The sequence below is a fragment of the Ochotona princeps genome, chromosome 25 (genome assembly GCF_030435755.1).
Source record: "Ochotona princeps isolate mOchPri1 chromosome 25, mOchPri1.hap1, whole genome shotgun sequence".
NCBI classification, from domain to species: Eukaryota; Metazoa; Chordata; class Mammalia; order Lagomorpha; family Ochotonidae; genus Ochotona; species Ochotona princeps.
The window spans coordinates 8,006,798-8,026,181 of NC_080856.1; the positions used below are offsets into that span (position 1 = coordinate 8,006,798).

General features: G+C 42.4%; 1 protein-coding gene across 4 annotated transcripts in view; it reads right to left on the minus strand.

Moving 5' to 3' along the window:
• The window catches only part of CPED1 (cadherin like and PC-esterase domain containing 1), a 218,244-nt gene that overhangs the window by 117,945 nt on the left and 80,915 nt on the right, over window positions 1–19,384 (minus strand). For all 4 annotated transcript variants that reach the window (XM_058654878.1, XM_058654879.1, XM_058654877.1 and 1 more), the window contains exons 5-6: window positions 15,683–15,815; window positions 14,238–14,406 (exon numbers count right to left, since the gene is read on the minus strand). In XM_058654878.1, the coding sequence (XP_058510861.1) occupies window positions 14,238–14,406; window positions 15,683–15,815 (302 nt within the window). The remainder of the gene's footprint in view (window positions 1–14,237; window positions 14,407–15,682; window positions 15,816–19,384) is intronic.

Here is a 19,384-nt window from a genome sequence, read left to right on the forward strand (position 1 = left end):
GGGCAGGAGACGGAGTTCTTTTAACCCTAGAGCAATTCTCCTCAAGGTAAATGAACGCTGGGACTTTCCTTTGGAGGGCAGAGGGCGTCTGTGCAAGGTGTGAGAAAGGAGGACTTGCTCTGAGGGATCTTTAGCAGGTAACACCAAAGGTCCCCATGGGGACACTGAGTCTTGCGACACCAGCCAAGTGCCTGTGGACCCTCGCAGGGACTTCCTGGGTGCTGCAGGTGCACATGACACCCAGCAGGGGATCCCAGCCCTCTTTGTGGCCAGACCAGAGCAACACATCAGTTACACACCAAGGGGCTGCAGCGAGAGCTACAGTGCAGGCAGGCATTGCAGATCCTTGGAAGGAGTCTTTTTCATGTTTTAAAGGAATCTGTTTTAGGGGGCAAAATCAGATATTTAAAAATAGAAGAGAAGGGATATGAAGGGGTTAAAATGACTAGATTACAAACCTAAGTAGTGATGGAATTTTTCACTTTGGTACATGATACGATAGTTGGGTATAATTCTACGTTGCATTTAATAATAATCACTACCCTTAGCTAAGACAACACCATGCAGCAGACACTCCATCTAACATGTACCCTTTTGTTTGTGTTTATTGCTGTGCTATTAGGTTATTACTCATTCTCCCCACTCTAGGGAAACAGATGGGAGTCGAGAGGGTAACTTCACGCCTATGGTGATACAACTGGGAGGTGAGCAGAGTGAGGGTGGAAGGCATTCCTGCGGCCCCAGGCCTTTGATTGTACAAGATTCAGGAACGTGGATGGATCCTGAAACAGAGACAAATGAATCATGTGTTTTTGCTTTCTGGAAAAATGAGCTTGAAACTCTCAGACGCATGCCTTTATAACCACACCATCTAAAATATCAGTTCAACAACTTCAGTACTAATGTATCCTAATTACCTTTTGGAAAAGCCAGAAATTTTTTTGTAACAATTCAAACTGCCTGGATCAAGAAAAAAATTGTCCTAAATCAAATGATCTGAGAATATAAATATTCTCATCATTAGCTTTAGCTCATTGAAAACTGCCTTGCTTAAACAGTGACCAAAGAAAAACAGAATTGGTCTAACCTAAATGTGTATACATCTCACTCATTTCCTGGACTTAGATCAAAAATTTTAATTTTTAAATACTTTATGTTTCCACAGCCATAAATTTTTATTCATGGGTAAGTTCTTAACAATCCTAAGCTTTAAAGCATACATCAAACTTGGGAATTCAGAAAGCAGATTCAGTGAGATTTAAGCAGTTTCATGGTTGAGAATTTCAAATTCTCCCACAAGTGTGTGACAGAGCTGATCAGGAGCAGAGCTCAGAACTACAAAAAGCAGTGGAGAGAATAAAAATTAATCATTTACTTTGAATGGCAGGACCGTGATTGCATTATATTCAACAGTCTTGGAGAACTCAAAGGTTTTCTTTATTAGACCTGCTGGAATTTCAGAGTGAGACATAAAGGAGCAGAGAGAGCTAGCAGTAACGAGCAAAGCTGAAGTTGAAAAAACTTTACCGCTGAACTCTGTGTGTATATGTCTACTCATTTTCGTTATATGAATGCCATCATTCACCACTATTTCCACTGACGCTTAAACACAAGTCTTCCTCACATTTCCAGTAAAATAAGATCTGACAGCCTATTTGAAAACTTTTCTTCTTTTATTAATTGTCATTGACTAGAAAATTTCACTGCTAGCTGGTAATATTTGTGACAGGTAAAATGGATATTTGTAACAGGCAGTACAAAAATGTGCAAACAGATATATTTGATAGAAAAATACCTAATTCATATAACTACAAATGCTTTCAATTTCATCAGATGAAGAGGGAAAATATTTTCAATTTATATACTGTATATTTTATGCCAAGTATTGACTTTAGGTCTTATTAAGTGTCATGGTTAATCACAACAGAAAGGGAAACATATTTGTCATAAAAATAGTTGTCCAATAAAGAAAGCAGCAGGACAGTGGGTCTCAACTTAGGAGTGGTTGTGCTGTTAAAACCTGTTGAATCCGTAGCAGATTTATAATCATTCCCAGCTCTTTCCTTACACCTCTCTCGAATTAATTATCTCAACACTGGTCTCATATCAATCATAATCTCATTCTTTACACAGGATGTTTTAAATGGAAACTTAATTATCATGTGAGATTTAAAAGTTCTTGCTTTGGTAGCCAGGCAAACATGACGCCATCTAGCCCAAATCAGTCTTTCCATTGTGTCCCAAGGACTGACTACTTAATTCTAACTCCCAGTCACTCATTTCTCCTTAATGCCAATCAATCATCACAAAGCACGCTTCCAAACGAGGCACTTCCCTGTTCATAAAGAGAAAGTCCAAGATACTATTTCAGAGAAAGGCAGCGTGGGGAACAGTAAAAGGCCTTCAAGCCTTTTCTTCTTTCAAACTGCATTTTTATGAGAACTCAAAAAGTGATACAGGCAATTCTTACATATTTTTAAACTAAAAAAATTATATTCCTTTTCAATATTAAGTACAGTCAAAGGCTTTTGTTTGCATATGGCTGAATAAGTGGAAATGCAGATAATCTAATTTACAGAGACTTCACCCACAAAGTGAAGGATAAACTGCAATTAGAGCAAGAACCTAAAGACATTAGCAAAAACTCATCTCAGGACAGAATTTCTGTAGGCTTTACAGTTTTCCCCCAAACACCTGGAATGTTCCGAAGCAAATTTTCTGTATTGATGGCTTTATAAATATTCATCTTTGCCTTCATAGAAGCAATTCTGCATGGTTGGGAGCTCGCAGTTCATTAGTGCATTGAGGATGGAATGCCTCGCCTGCGTGTCCTGGCATTGGCCTCTCTCCACCAGTCAGCACGCTCTTCAGGGGCAGGGCTGAGTATCATCAGTTGTCAAGCGACCATTAAGGAAGTTCTGTTCAGGGAGGGCTGAGTCCTAATTCTCAGTGCCATCCATTGGCTCTGTCATTCCTACTAAGCCATGAATGTTCCTTTCCTAATCCATAGAGTGGGTATAAACACATCACGCTGTCTCCTGCGTCTCTGAGAACTGTCCAATGAGACCATACATGAGAATACATTAGAAGCATAAAAGGACAGTCACTTGACAGTTTACATCCCACGAAATTCAATCTCTAAGGCTCTGGTTCTGATGTGCTTTCTCTCATCTTACCCCACACTTCTTGGCCCTATCCTTCCCACCCCAGGTCACCTCAGAAGTCTCCCTTCTCATGTAGACACACAAACTCCAACCAGGTAACACAGCTCATGCTTCTGAGTCCATACCTTGGATTTCAACTGCGCGTTGCATGAGGTTTTTACAAAGCAAATGTTAACATTCTTTCACCATTTTCCAAGAAGCGCTACTCATTCTTCTCAGTTCAGTTAAAACACCATCCATCTCGCGGAGCCCCATCGCGTTCCTCGGGCTGAAGAATTCCCTCCAATCCCAGAAGCTCTGAGCCAGGACAGCACTGCGCAGCAGCGGGGTTACTTCTCAACAGGCATTTCTCCTCCACTACAGAGATTTTAAAAAGCCCTCTAGCATGTGTCTGTTGAGGCCTTCTCCATGTTGCCCTGTCTCTAACTGGCATCCCTTCAGCATTTTGCAATACAACTGAGTTGAATAAATTATGAAGATTATCGAATCATTCAATACTGCTTCAGTTGACTTTGGCTCCATAATCAAACAAAAAGTCTTATGCATTCGAGGTGACATAACTTCCTAAGACTTTATTGAGAAATCTTGTTTCTAAGCTATCAGGATGGGAAGCATACAATCTGCAGGCCATATAAGGCCATCGAGATCATTTGGTATTGTCCTGCTGGGAAAAACACCGAAGACTCAAAATGTGATAAATAATAAATGTATAGCAGGCTAATTGCTAAGCTGACAGTTCTGTATGGCTCACAAATTATTTTATAAATGTCCAAATAACCCTTGGAAGAAGAGATTCCTCACCCAAACGAAGGAGGACGCAAGCATGAGAAGCCATATTCTATTCTAGTCGAGAGGGTCGCAGACAAGAGTCCCTTCCCACCGCTTGTTCACTTCCCACTGCTCTTTCCTGCCCCTCCTCCTGACTTCACATCCTCCACCCACTCCATCTCAATCAATGGAATCGCTATCCACGTACCGCTAGTCGTCCCCAGGCCCTCAGTCTCTCCTCTTGCTCATGCCAGTATCTGTTCTTGTCTCCACATCCCAAACCTTGTCCATGCCTCCCCCCTTTGGACCATCATCTCACTAACCTCCATCTTTCCCTCCTCCCGCTCTAGTTCTCCAAACTGCCTCATAGCGCATTTCTCTTTCCCCATTGGTGAACGTCCTCCAACTGCTCCCTACACTGCAGTGGACAGGCCTGAAAAGCTGAGTCAGATCGTAACACACCCCCCGCCTGCTGTTGGTGATGCACTTTTACCCTTGGGAGTCTTGTGTGATTTGACTCTTGCCTTTCCCTTCAGTGTCCCCTTCAGTGTCCTCTCTGCCCTGCTGGATGTGATCCATGGTCAATGCTGTTGGGTACTGTGAAGACAGCAGGATTTTCCCATCGCAACCTTCTCTTTGCTGGGAAGGTTTCAAGGTCAGCTCTTCAAATGCTGCTTGGCCTCATCAATGACATGCAGACCACACTGCGCCTAGGGAGGTCTCCCTTCTGTCATACAGTCAGCAACTTCTATACATCTTGCTCATTTCATTGTTAGCTGGAGTCAGAATATGTGATCATCTGTATTTGCTTACTTACACATAATTATTTATTCCTTCAATCATTCTAGTTAAGAATAAGCTTTAGCGGTGGGCTTTGTAGTGCAGGGCGTTAAGCCACTGCTCTGAATACCTGAGTCCTATCAGGAAGTGCTAATTCCACTGCTGCTTCTCTCACTGGATATCTAACTTCCTGCCAATGCAGCCCCGAAGGCAAGGATTTTGTCTCGTTTATTACCATGAAGTCATCCTCTTCTGTTTTTTGTTGCTGAAACTGAATAGCAAAGCCAGGGTGAGGTACAAGGAATCACAGTGTATTTGTATTCGACTCATGGTCCTGCAGGCTGGGGCGTCCAAGAGCGCGAGGCTGGCATCTCCCAGCCTCCAGGGAGGACCCTTTTTGAGGCCGTCATATGGAGGGCAAGGCAGGTGTGCCTCCTCAGGTCTGTCTTCCACCTAGGAAGCTGCAATGCCCTCTGGCTTCATCTAACCCCAATTTCCCCCTAAGTGCCCCACCTCCAACCACCATTCACAGGAACCTGGGGATTAAAGGTTCAACTACCAGCTTTTCAAACCATAGCAGGGCCTTCACATGAAGTCTTGCATATCTGTGGTAGGTACCCAGTAAATATTTGCACAACAAACATGCACACAAAAAAAATCAGTCAATCCAATTCACAGATACGGAAGATGCATCCAGCAGGTGAAATGACAAACTCATGTTTCTTGGCTGGGCACAAGCACATTCGTTCTCCACGCCAGGCCCAGGCCCAGGAAGCCAGGTCTTGGGCGTTTTCGATCCTGTACTTCCAGCAAACCAGCCCCAGCTCTAGTGTGATACTCCTCTATCCTTTACAGTTAAAAGCAAGCAGACCTCTGATTATTACTCAACCCGAAAGAATGTCACCATTACGCCCATTTGTATTTGAAAATTACATTTCTTATTTAGTTTAACTCCTGAAAACAAGACAATGAAATAAAGTTCCTTAGCATATTGTTTTTCTTTTGTGACTTCTGAATATAATGATGCCACTCTGAGTGGAGTATAGATTTTTCATAGATGATTTAGGTAATCAGGCACATAGGAAAATTTTCACACTTCTCAAGTAAATTTGGGGAAATTTTCTAGTAAAAACTGTCCTTCCAGAAATTTCTACCAAATTACCACTTTGGAATTGTGTTAAAGAAAAAAAAAGTGGGAGGTGCTGTGGTGCTCTGGCAGTACTGAGCTCTAGAGCATTGGGCAGCAGGTGTACGGAAGCTGACGTGGGGTGGGGAGCCACACTGCGTGAGAACATGGCTGTGAGCACCTGGCCTTTCCTTTCCCGTCTCAAGTTCATTCCTCCAGATTCTCAAGCCCTGCTTCACCGAGATTCTAGAAACTGGATGCCCAGGCTTAGGGAGGCACACGCTGTCTGAGGCCAAGGGGACAGAGTGATGCATGTTAGCCAGTGAGAAAATCCACAATTACTAACAAAAGCAGGGCAACAGGTCTTTGTGTTGAGGCTGAGGCAAACACAGACTCGTGTGTGTGTGTGTGTGGACTCCACACTCTGTGTGTGTGTGTGTGTGGACTCCATACTCCGTGTGTGTGTGTGTGTACTCCGTACTCTGTGTGTGTGTGTGTGTGTGTGTGTGTGGACTCCATACTCCGTGTGTGTGTGTGTGTGTGTGTGTGTGTATTCCATACTCCGTGTGTGTGTGTGTGTGTGTGGACTCCATACTCTGTGTGTGTGTGTGTGTGTGTGTGTGTGTGTGGACTCCATACTCCGTGTGTGTGTGTGTGGACTCCATACTCCGTGTGTGTGTGTGTGTGTGTGTGTGTGTGTGTATGGACTCCATACTCCGTGTGTGTGTGTGTGTGTGTGTGTGTGTGTGTGGGCTCCACACTCCACGTTTCCGTCAGCTTCACAGTGCTCAAGAACCACAGGGGACTATTTTCCCTTTGCTTCTCACAGCCATTAGATCATGTTCACAATGCAAAGACATTTGGGTTGGAACCAGGTTTAGGGTGCAGACTGGAATGAAATGGAAATAGCACAAAAGACACGTGCCCTAAGGAATGCAGACAAGGCTCCTGAGTCTCTTACAAGTGCCAGTACTAAATCTGTAGCCATTACAAATCCTGTAGATCGCAGAATCTTCCTACTTGCAAAAACAATTTTCACTATCCATGTCTGACAAATGTGCTGAAGTCACTCCAAATAATTTTGTGGCTCAGGCTAATTGAATTACATGGAGGAATTATCATCCTTCCGAATCTCTACTTAGCAAAATAGGCTTGCTACCAGAAGCTTGGGTTATCAAATAGCTTTTCAAGACGAATAAGTATAGCCCAGTGAAAGAAGGTCGAGGCTTTGCTGCCTAAGCTTATTGCTTTTTTCTCTTTGGTTGGACTGCTCAGGACATTAGTGTAATACCAACAAGGACCACTTGGGGGCAATATAGCAACTTTTTTGCTTCCCCAAATAGCTAGGTGGGTTTCCTTGGTGACTTAGGCTATTTCTTCCATTTTTTGAAATCATATTTTAATATATGGGAGGGAAAGCCTGTATTTCATTTTAAACCTACAATCCATAAATCACATAGGACAAATGCAAGTCAGACTTTCTCCTGAAGGCAGCAAAAGTCTGTCTTTCAGCAGACAAATCAGTTTTACCTAGTTGGCACATTTGGGAATGTTTTATATTTAGAGTTTGTCACAGCCTTTGAGACAGCTACCAAAGAGTAAAGGGGAATTTTAATAGAAATTTTGAAAATGACAAACATGTAATAAGTTTCAATGCGTACCGGTGGAGAAGTACTTTGTTTTCTATACTCAAAGTAAAAATGCCAGCATATTTTCCCCATCTTCTGTATAAACATTACTATAATTAATTTTTGGAGACACCCGCGGCTGTATTTTCACTGTGATCACTTTGCAAAGGGCTTATTCTCCTGAGTAAACCAGTCATCGGAAGGGCACCTGCACTAGAATCCTGCCTCCCGCTCCGAGTCTCAAGGCCGGGACTATGTCAGGCATTACTGATTTGATTTCTCTCTAAATCATGAATAAACAGCATCTCTTTTTTCAAGGGCTACCAACACGTTCAGTCTCCCTGTGCCTCAGTGGCCCTTGGAAGCTCTGCTCAGGGATGTCTCCTGGCCCCCAGACTGTTCTTCTTCCAAACACTTACTTGCTGTGAGAGCCTGTGGTCAGGAAAATAATCAGAAAGAAATCAGAATCACACTCCTGCGCTGGCGAGGGCAGAGGGAGAGTCCACAGTCTGCGCATGCCCAGGCCTGCTGAGCAGCTCCCTCCTCCCTCAGCCCTGCACTGACCGTCCAAGCAGAAACAGACTGAACCGGAGAGCAGACGCTCCCTCCTGCCCAGACGCAGGGTTGGCCCAGGAGGCTGAGCAACGCCGGTTCACGGGCTCCTCTTAGAACAAGGAGACCGGACCGTGACGAAGGCGTCCGCTTACCAAACGCCAAAGCATCCCGGAGGAATCTCCTTCCCAGCCTCGTCTCCGCTGTTCACTCACTCTTTACTACGGTTACTATTTGGAAGACAGAGAGGCAGAAAGAGGAAGAAACAGACACTTCTTCCAACCACTGGCTCACTCCCCAGGTGCCCAGCACAGCCAGAGCTGGCCTCAGACAGGAAGTCCAGCCTGATCTTCCAGAAGCGCAGCAGGAAGCAGCTGTACTCGGTCCTCACGCACTGCAGCCAGGACCAGGAGGTGAGAAACACAGGCACTGCCCAACCCCACACTCTGCTGACGCTGCTGCAACCCAGCCAGCGGTCCTTCAAGCAGACCTCATCTACTCCACACTGAAACACTGGACTCGATATCGATTTTCTAGCATCGAAGGGAATAATAGTTAACCAATGTGTTCACTAGGGTTAGATTTCAGGTCTACGTGGTTACAATCATACATTACAGTTTTATATCTATTACACCTACACAAACTACACAGAGAATGTGTCAATTCGTTATGTTTGCATAAAGCTATAAGTTCATTTCATTAGTTCAAAAGAGACAATTTTGCAGCAGCAAAAATAGGGCCTGGCGCAATAGCCTAGTGGCTGAAGTTCTCACCTTGCACGCGCTGGGATCATACATGGACGCTGGTTCGTATTCTGGCTGCTCCACTTTCCATTTGGCTCCCTGCTTGTGGCCTGGGAAAGCAGTTGAGGATGGCCCAAGGCTTTGAGATCCTATACCCATGTGGGAGACCAGCAAGAAGCTCCTGGCTCCTGGCTCTGGATCAGCTCAGCTGCATGCTATGGACCAGGCCCTGGTGAGGCTCTGTGGACACAGACTCAAGGTTCACCTTTGAAACTGAGAGCCACAGGCTTCTCCCATGATCATGATTAATGTATAATGTTCTCTCTTTGATACAAACTCAATCTTTAAGATGAATGGAGTTGTTTTAGATGGAGGCGCTGTAAAATCAAGCACCGTTACAATCACTGGTTTTCTGGAACCCACTACACGGAAGGAATCCTTGACAGCGACTTGGATTGGCCAGTGGGCCTGCGCAGTCCTATGTGCACTTAATTACAGCTGGCTACCCACAGTTTCTGGTCATAAAAAAATCAGACCTCTAAATGAACACCTCTATGCAATTTTTAAATTCAATCCAAGCAAGAGTAGCTTAAGCCGTAGATCTTTTTTTTTTTTTTAACAGACTCTGAGGAGCAGCCTTTTAGTCACATTCTTTCAAGATCTGACATAAATATCCCAGGCCTACCAAGAGCCAGATGCTCAGGGAAAAAAATCTCAGAGAAGGTCTGTTCCAGAACCTTCCATTTGAGACATGAAGCGAAGACATGGAGAACACTGCACACGTTGAGAGCCGCGCAGTGACTTCAGACCTTCTTCTGCAGTCATGACGCGTGTTTCCCCTGGGAATTCGGCATCCTGCCTGACACTACCAAAGGCATCGAGGCCAACTCCCTCCCTGCCGCTGTGAAGTGCACCTCCGAAAAGAGGCTCTGGTCAGTGGCAACGCCCCAGTCTCCGTTTGTTGACTGCAGTAAAGTGGAGGGAGCTGTGGGCTCCGGGTTGGAGAAACGCACCAGAGAAGGCCCATGCCCTGCTCGCAGAGAGCCGCGATTCAGACCCACAGCCTGAGCTGCACCTGCAGCTGACGTGGAAGATGGTTCTCACAGACCCTTGAGAAGAGGCTCTCGGGTTTCAGCGACAAGTGCCTCATCCAGAAATTCAGAGTGTAGCATCCACACTGCACTTACTAGAGAACAAACTGTCATTTTCTGTATCATTTGTCAATACCTTTTATCCATCATTGCAAAACAAAATGCCTTAGAGAAGTTGGGGATAAAGTGGACTCGGGTAATCTCTTCACACTGAATTTTTAAAATGACCTTTGATTCAGTTCAATCAACTCTGATTCAGTAATATGCAAAGAAGCATCTTCATATAATTTTATATCTCATATCAATTCACAAGTGTCAGTCGGCATAGCATCTTCAAACATGCGATGGTTGATCGAACAACGAATCAATTCAAGTTATACCTCAAAAGGGCAAGCTAAGGCTTTGGGCAAAATCTCCTGCCCCAAGTCACCAGTCACATGAGCAGCTATGGTTACAGGTATGAAGAAACTTCAGGTTCATAAAAAACTGACAAACCTAAGCTTCCTCCCCATTGACTATCTTCTGACTCTGTAATTTATGATGGATGAAGGGATAACGTGGGACTTTTTACTGTAAGAAGCAAATTTAAATTTACAACCTTTCTTGTAGTTAATCCATATGATTTGAGGATAGAGAGGGCCAGGGCACATTTAACCAAAAGTTATAGTTACAATGGCTCTGGAAAAGTTCAGCTCCTGAATTCCTACATATAACTGGTGTAACTGGACTCCCTTTACAATTAAATTGATACCTTTTTATGAAAAGCCATTTTGAATAAAATATTGCTTAAAGCTGGATTTATGCACCCACTTAATCTGGCAGTTTTAAAATCAAAGGGTACAGTAAATAAAGGTTATATTATATACTAATTTTCTTTCTTTTTTCGAATCTCCTCTCCTTCTAAATTTGAACATCCTCTGGAAACATCGAACACCTAAGTTTTGTAACTGTTATCAAGCCATGGACAGGGGCTTATAACAAAAGTTTGATTTACAAAGCTTGTGTGTTTTAGTATTTATCAAATTTACAAGTCATGGTATTTTTCAGCATTCCCCAAAGCTCCACAGACAAAGTGTCTCAGCAGCAGGCCTAATGGGAAATAAATGAGGTCTTGGTTGTATCTGTTAGTACTTTCATACTTCCTTTAGTTTCCAGAATGTTCTATAAAAAGCCACTGATAACCAGTTGAATGGGATTGCCTCACTGCACGGTGCAAAAATCAGTGTGCATTTAACTAAGTACTTTTGTCTTTGAATTCAGAACTGTATACACACACACGTGCCCACATGAACACACACATCTGCATTGTTTCGTGGCGTTTAAGCACAGCATATGACATAATGCTGACATAGCATGGATGATCTTTAGAGTAAATCATCTAAAAATCACAGGAGGAAACTATTCTGGAGGCTGGTTAAGTGATTTACCAGATCGCTATGATCCATTTATTTTAACTGAAGTCCAAAGAACTTAAGCTGAAGCTTACATAAACAGTCCCTTGTTTTCTGAAATCTGTGTCATCAAGCATAACTTTGACCTTGTAAGGAAACATTCCTTTCTTGTGCATTAACCCAGGAAGTTGCACAAGCTCCCTCCAAAAGCAGATAACAGCATCACCCAGAGCCATCGGGCGAGATCTGGACAAGACAAGTCTCAAGGAGGGACAGAATGACAAAGGCTGCACACGTTCTCAGGCTGCAACTGCAGTCACCTCTGCCACAGAAACGACCAAAGGAAAAAGAAGAATTCTTACAAACAGTTAATAAAGCCTGAAAATCTAAAGATAACCAAACCATGGAGGGTTTTCTTTAATGATTTACTCTCAGCAAATGCATACATAAAACTGTCACCAACAGGCCATTATTCCCACTGGCATGGCAGGATAGTACTGAAATAAATGAAAAGGAAAAAAGATACTTCTAAGTAATTACTCAAAATACATCAGATCTTTAGAGTTCTGTTAGGATGGTGAATTAGCACAGGTGGAATGAGAGACAGGCAGGAATTTCATTGCAAAAATCTGAGTGGAAGATGCTGAAAGCTCATTTGCATGGATGGAGCTGGGGTGGGGAGGGGCAGTGAACAGAGACAGAGCTGGAGCTAGTGGCGGGGGATCATGGAGCTTGGAGATGTGAGGCGGGGGCAGTGTTTGCTTTTATCCTGGCTCTCCTCTGAGTTCTCAAGGCCACCTGTTTGACCCATAGCTTAGGAAGCCAAGAGAGGTCAAGGGTTGGCCATGTTTTAGGATATGGAGGCCCCACTATAAGTGGAGACTGAGCCAAGCATTGTAGGAGGCAATCTGGCCTTATTTAATTCTATGATTTGAATTAAATCTGGCCAAACCAGTCTACTGCTGGCTAGAAACTCTTCAAAAACTTTCCAAGAGGTTCACAAAGGGACCTATACCAAGAGCTTTAGTTTTGAAGCACTGTTCGGTTCAGCCAGGAGTTGGAGCACTCAGTATGTCTACTGGAGAACGGGCAGGTCAGCCGCAATGGGATTCACTGTATGACATTCTGCACATCATCCACAAGATGACACTAAAGATGGAAAAGCAGCACAACCAGGCTTCTTTCCCAAAACACACAGTGCTGAATACGGAAACTCTAGAAGAAGCAAAAAAAAACCTCCCATAGATTTGTTTATACGAATTAAAAACACACAGAAAGAAAATGTATTTTACAAGAACATAAAAAACATACATGAAACCACTGTGACAACAGTCCCTGAAGGGAGAGAGGAACTGAGAGGGCTGAGTGAAGCAGATAAATACACAAAAGAAAAAGAATTCCTCCATGGACTGTTGAACATTCTAGAAGAGCAGAAACCCTGGGCTGTGTTCAAGAGATGTGTGATGTGTGAGTTACATGACATGATTTGACACATCTGCTTTTCTCTCTGAGCTCCAACCAGTAGGCTTGACCATGTAAATCACAATTCTTGTAGGTCTAAAACAGTCAAATCATTTCATATAATTTATTCTAATAGAGGGGGAAATGGCAATAATTAATGGCCATTAAGGAAACATAAATAAATAAACTTTAAAGACCGGTGGGAGACAAGCTGAAGGAAGTCAAATTAGATTCCAGTTCCTCATGGTGAAGTGAAAACCACAACTGTTGATGTGACTGATGTGGGCTGATGTTTTTAAGATCAAGGAAGCTGCCTGAAGAACCGAAGTCACCAAAATCATTTCCTTAAAGTGTCAGCTGTCGGGCCCCATGCTATGGCTCAGTGGCTAAATCCTTGCCTTGAACGCACCAGGATCCTATAGGGTGCCAGTTTGTGTCCCTGCTACCCCACTTCCCATCCAGCTCCCTGTTTGTGCCCTGGGAAAATAGTGAAGGATGGACCAAAGCCTTGGGACCTGCACCCACGTGCGAGACAAGGAAGAAGTTCCTGGTTCCTGGCTTTGGATCGGCACAGCTCCAGCCATTGCGGTCAGTAGGGGAGTGAACCAGGAGACAGAAGATCTTTCTCTCCGTCTCTCCTTCTCTTGAAAAATCTTCCTTTCCAATAAAAATAAATAAATCTTTGTAAAATGTAAGCTATTTGCTATACTGGAATATATAACACCTATGACCGCTTACCGTGCTGGCAGGCTTTTCATTGATACTATTTAGATGGACCATTTAAAATTTCTCACCCTGAGAGAATTTTTCAGGAATTCACAAGGCAATTTAGGTAAGATAAATTCTGAAAAACATACCAAGTTCTTCCACTTAACAATCCCTTTAAAAAGGTAAGAGACACTTGTATAGCCTTTCAATTTCCTCCTATCTGTAATCTGAACAATTATCTCTGTAAAATTGAAATTCTTTGCAATTTATCAACAATGGTGTCATTAGACTTTATCTGCAACTGACTTAACATGAGTCACCCTATATAACTAAGGTTGGGGGGGATATTATTATCCTGTGTAACACATCTTCATTACCCTTAATAACACGGCTTGCCGTAGAGCATTATTGATCACTCATAAAGCGTTCCTTACTAACCAGTGGAATAAAAGAGGTGTTCAGCTTTGCAAAAACAGAGCAGAATTGTATTTTTATTGCTTGCATTGGCTTTGTTTTTCCTGAATCAGTGGAAAGTCAAGGTGAACAGTGCACTGCTGGAAACCTGCTCTATCGTAGGTCAAAGAATTGAACTAAACTGATGTGTGGAGGGAAAAAAAGACGCAGCCTTATGACCCCCAGTGAATTAAGCTGTTTCTAGTGCGTCTGAACTTGTGCCCGTTCTATGAGACTCTCTTCTTGCGATAAAGAGATGCAATCTTGGTTCAAAGGGATTTGGTCATCACAAAGGTCGGGGAACGGCAGCCCACTCCTGTTACTTATCTGTAGCGCACGTGTCTGAAATCACAGCTTCCGGGGAGTTTTTACCTTGACAGTAAAGCGCTTTTTCTTTGGCGGATTCCAAACTGTACCCGTTGAATGAATGAATGCGCGCAAAGGGGTTAAGGATGTCACTAACACGTATGCTTTCAGAATCACGGAGAGATCTTGAGCTCTGAAGATTGTTTCGTGTGGAGCGAGGGCTGTTGTTTGATTCCTAAAACCATCAAACATCGTAGTTAACGCTGCACAAGGCACTGGATTCTCCTATTACCCCAAGCTGTGGAGACCCCACACATCCTCATGCTGACACCACCTTCAATAAGTGAAGCTGCTTGTTAGAATCACCACCAGGGGGAGAAGAGATCAAATTAAAAGTTCTCCCTGGGAGATTTAATCAACTTTTTTTTTTAAGCAAGCAAAAACTATGAAAATAGCACTTAAACGCCTTGTAACAAATAAAGTTGGTTACATTATCCATGACCTCATATGCATGACACTGTCCCACGAATAGTGATGTAGATTTCATTCTAGGAGCAGCAAAGTAACTTTCCGACATTTTCATGTTTTGCCCTTGGCTGCTTTTGTCTTTTTTCTTTTGCATGGACAGATGTATCATCGTTTGTTCGTTCCGTAGCAGACTGGTTACACAACACCCAAATGCCTTCTCTACTAGTTCAATGCTACCTAATGTCCCTTATCCCAGGCAACCAGGAATCAGCACAAGCAATAAAATATAAAGAAAACAGCTCATTCTACAAGGAAAAAAAAAGCTTTGTAATGAAGGAAATACGTTTTCATCACAAACAATACAAAATCTATAACTGTTTGCTTTTCTATACCATGCTTCTAAATGTTACATATTTAAATTTGACCAGTGAGAAACTGGCAACATTTTAAAACTTTTGGAGTTAGGTAAGCATAGAATCTTTATAACTCTTCAATGAATATGACTGATTTCTGAAATATTGCTTAATACAGTTAGGTGAGGAAAACGCAGTTTTACCTTTGATAAAATAATCAAAGTCTCTTAGTTTTTCACTCTGATTAATTTAGCTACTAAAATTCTTTCCCTAAAGGTATGTGGAGTAACGCCATTCTACAAATGCTTTCTTAGATTCTTGGAAGCTTAAAAACAAACAAAAAAAACAGATAGGAACAAATGCATTTCTCCACACTTACAGACTAAGGCAATGCCACTTAGGTATAAAATGAAAGTTAAAACTTAGTTTTCCACTGTCAAGTCTTTAAATTCAACTTCCAATAATATAATTTACCAGATAAGAGTCCGGTTACCCAAATTTCTGTTCTATGACAAGAGAGGTCTGAATTCGATTAAAAGAAACTCCACGATGTTATTGTTAAGGAAGCAAAGCTAAAACTTTCATAGCGGAATTTAATCAGGCAAAGCACTAAGATGTGCTCTACGCCGTTCTCTCGCTGGGCTGTCTCCTAAAACACAGATTGGACATCAACAATTCCAATGAACTCACAGCAGCTCATGTCTCCATTCCCCCGGTTTCCATGTATGTGGCTTCCCTGGTTTTAAAAGGTGACTTGAAGTATTTGGCTGGGATTGCACTTCTGGATCCAGGCACACAGAAGGACTCACAGGAAGTCGCAATTCTGAAAAGATTCAAAAGGGCAGAAGAGAACCATCTGATTGTTTCTTTCTGAAGTTGCTTCCAAACTAGAGTATGCCCTGTTTCACTCCAGGCGCCACAGGAGAGGCCAACAGTGTATCTCTCTGCTGTGAATCCAAACGGGATCCATGCATATCCAAAGAGGCCTTTGCTTTATGGCATATTCTCTCCCTGACCAGGACCACAATGGTGGCCACTGAGTTCCCATGTCCTCATTCAGCAGGGGACAGGTGTGATTTCTCTAACCATCCCATCCCTGGCAGATCCCGCCTCGGCACAGCTAAGGGGCAGCCTCTCCAGGTGAGGAGGAGGAGGATGGCTGGTGGGGCTGATCTCTGTGTGGGATGAGAATCTCTTGGAGAACATTTGCGTTGATTTCCTGACAACACAATGCAGTCTGTCACACTCCATTCCCTGGAATCTTCAGCAATGCTTATTATTTGTGATACATTCATTACTAGGTTTTTTTTTAATACATAAAAATGAAGTGCTGGCTTACTTAAAATCACCCATGTAAATATACTAACACAACAGTACTGCAAAATTTTATCAGAAGTATTTAAGGGAAAAGACAAAACATCCTCTAACTCAAGCCCAACTACCCCTTCCACTGAAGATCACGCCATGTTAACTTTTGAAGATCTAGATAAGGGCAAGGACAGAAGCACACACTACTTAATATATAAATCTGGCAATACTCACATATTGATATGTATATAACTGTAGCTCTATTTTCCTAAGGGGTCTATAAGTGCTATCACAATGGTCCGTACCTGGTTTATTTAGCTACTAATCCGTCTGGGAGCGTTTTCTGCATCACGCTAGAATCACTCCATGTAGTTGGAGCAGATGTTTAATGGCTGTTTTAATAATGAATTTAGATCTAACAGAATCATTCCTAGGTGATATTTATTCAATTATTTTTGCAACATTTTTTGTTATTTTAACAACACTGCAATGAATACACATCCACATTTACTTTTCTGTGTAGGGGCAGATTCTCATCAGAATGTGTAATTGCCAGCACAATGGGTAAAGGCTCAAACAATGTTTTAGATATTACCACATTGCTTTCGAAAGCATTGCCCCAGTTTCCACTTTGTCCAACGGTGGGTGAGAGTCGTTGCCTTACTCCTCGGCCACAGTGCTGGATTTTTACGTTACAGAACTCATCTGGCTCTCAAATCAGGAAAAAGCCTTTCAATTATTCTCCCCCTTGCGCACACTTCATCAATACTAACATAGTCTGATTTAAAACACTTCACCCTCTTAAGTAAAAGTCAGCAGGAGTCAAGCTGTTCAATGTATTCCCAAATCTAATTATTTAACACAGTGAGACCTTGCTCAGAAAATGACATCATATTTGTAAGCCTTCCCATTAATGAAGTTCTAACACATTATAATAAAAGACATATTGAAACTTCTTGGTTTCTGGAGATGACCGATGAAGAACTATGGGTTGCTTTCTTAGACGTTGATTTTTAAAAGTTGAAATTTTCATGCTAGCCTTTGAATTTTTAGAAAGAAACAAGTATTTTAATTAAAATTTTACTAAACGGAATTTTCCTTTTAAATGTATTGCTAGGAAATCCTCTCCAGAAGAATCATTTTGCAATCTCCCTTTGTACAGTAGGCTAACAGCCACATTTCCTCTGATTCACCTTTTACTTTGCTGCCAGGAGGCACTACAGTGACTTGGAGCCCCAGCTTAGCTAACTTGGAAGAAGTCACACAGATGGATCCTTCACCAGGGGAGTACCTTAGTGGTTTCAAGAAAGTTGTCAAGAACATGCCAAAAGACTCAACATTTCAGTCACTTTCTCCTCATAGCTCAAGGGGAGGAATTTACAAACGAAGTTGAGAAAGTCCATTGTCCTTCCTGCTGCAGGCCATTCACTTAGCCTCCGGGTGTAACCCCTCTCAAATGCCACCTCATCAGTTACATGCATAGCAAATATAAATGAATAAATGCAACAACTGTTTAGTGTTAGCCAGGAAATCCCTATTAGGTCCCAGCAAAAACAGCTGGATGGCAGGCTCCCAGTGATGACTTAGGAGCCTGCTAACAAGAGCAAGAGGTGATGGAAACCCCCCCAGCTCTGACCAAACCAGAAGCTCCTACCCATGGCTCAGGAAGAAGTGCCCAGCAGCAGACAAAAACACAAAGGCAAAAGCTATGTGCCAAGCCACTATGTACGCATGATGGTCGCAGCTAGGGAAACAGCCCCCACTCACGCCACAGCCATGACAGATACATGCCAACGTTCTCCCATCCTCAGCACAATATCTGAACAAGCCAGAGGCTGAGCGATTTCACCTGAACAGCATACTAGGAAAAGAAGGGCTTAGGCCACAGCTCCAACCCGCTAGCCTCATGTCCTGGAGAGACCAACAGCTGCGTGTGTGTGCACGTATAGAAAGAGTGAAGACAAAATTTACTTTGACCTCAAGTAAGAACATTTGTATATGCCAACAGGATGGCCTAGGAAGGTCCATACAGAACTGTCTTTTGTGTGGTAAAAGGTAATTGAATATTCACCAACTATCAACAATTATCCAGTGTTCGATGTACTAGTTCTTTTACTACACCATGACGCCTGCAAATGGAGGAGGAAGGAAAGTGCATAAACAGACATGTGAAAGAACGTTCCAGTAGCTAGAACACATCCATTTCTATGGACAGAGTAAGCAGAGAATTCACTGGGTTATTGTAGCATTTAATTCTGTTCCTCTGTATATTGTTCAAAGAGAGACTTTCTTTGCAAACAATCAACAAAACTGGCTTTCAGCAGATGTATAATATGCAGACAAAATGCCCTGGGCAATTTCATATCTTGAATTTATATTATATAGCTGGGGATCTATACTTTATAATACATCAATTTCTTAATAAATTTTTACTTTTCATGTTATGCAAATAGTATAGAAAAATGCATGCACCAAAGATAATTATTACTAGTACATAACTCTAGCCTTAAGCCAGGCAACTCATGATTCACGTCTCAAGATCAAAGATTATTGTACCTGTGTGTGTTTGATACCAATATTTTACTTTCTATGATTTTAGAAATCTTTCATATGCCGTAACTATATCTGCATAAATGAAGCCACAAATGCAAAAAGGGATAACTCACTTTGTTACAGGAAATGAAATGCATGTCTCAATTAAAGTGGGGACATAAAAATGACCAGATCAATTATATAGTGTGTACTTTAAAGTCCATCATTGCATAACCACCTAACCAACCAATCAATCAAATGCTTATTGAACACTAAGTCAATGTATGCCATAAATGTTCTCTTTTCCTCTCTTTTTCAGGGGACGTGTCAAAGCCATGCAACCAGACAGAAAATAATTTTCCCCATGGACTGCTCTAGGTTTTAACCATGACAAGACAAGATCCTTGAATTCTGCTCATTTTCCTTGGTAATAAAAGCCATGTCTAGACCACTGCTTCAATTTTCTTGCCCTATGATTTCACTGCAATGACCAAACAGCATGAAAGATTGTTTTATTACTTTATGGCAGCTTAATTTTCCTTTGATGCTTTT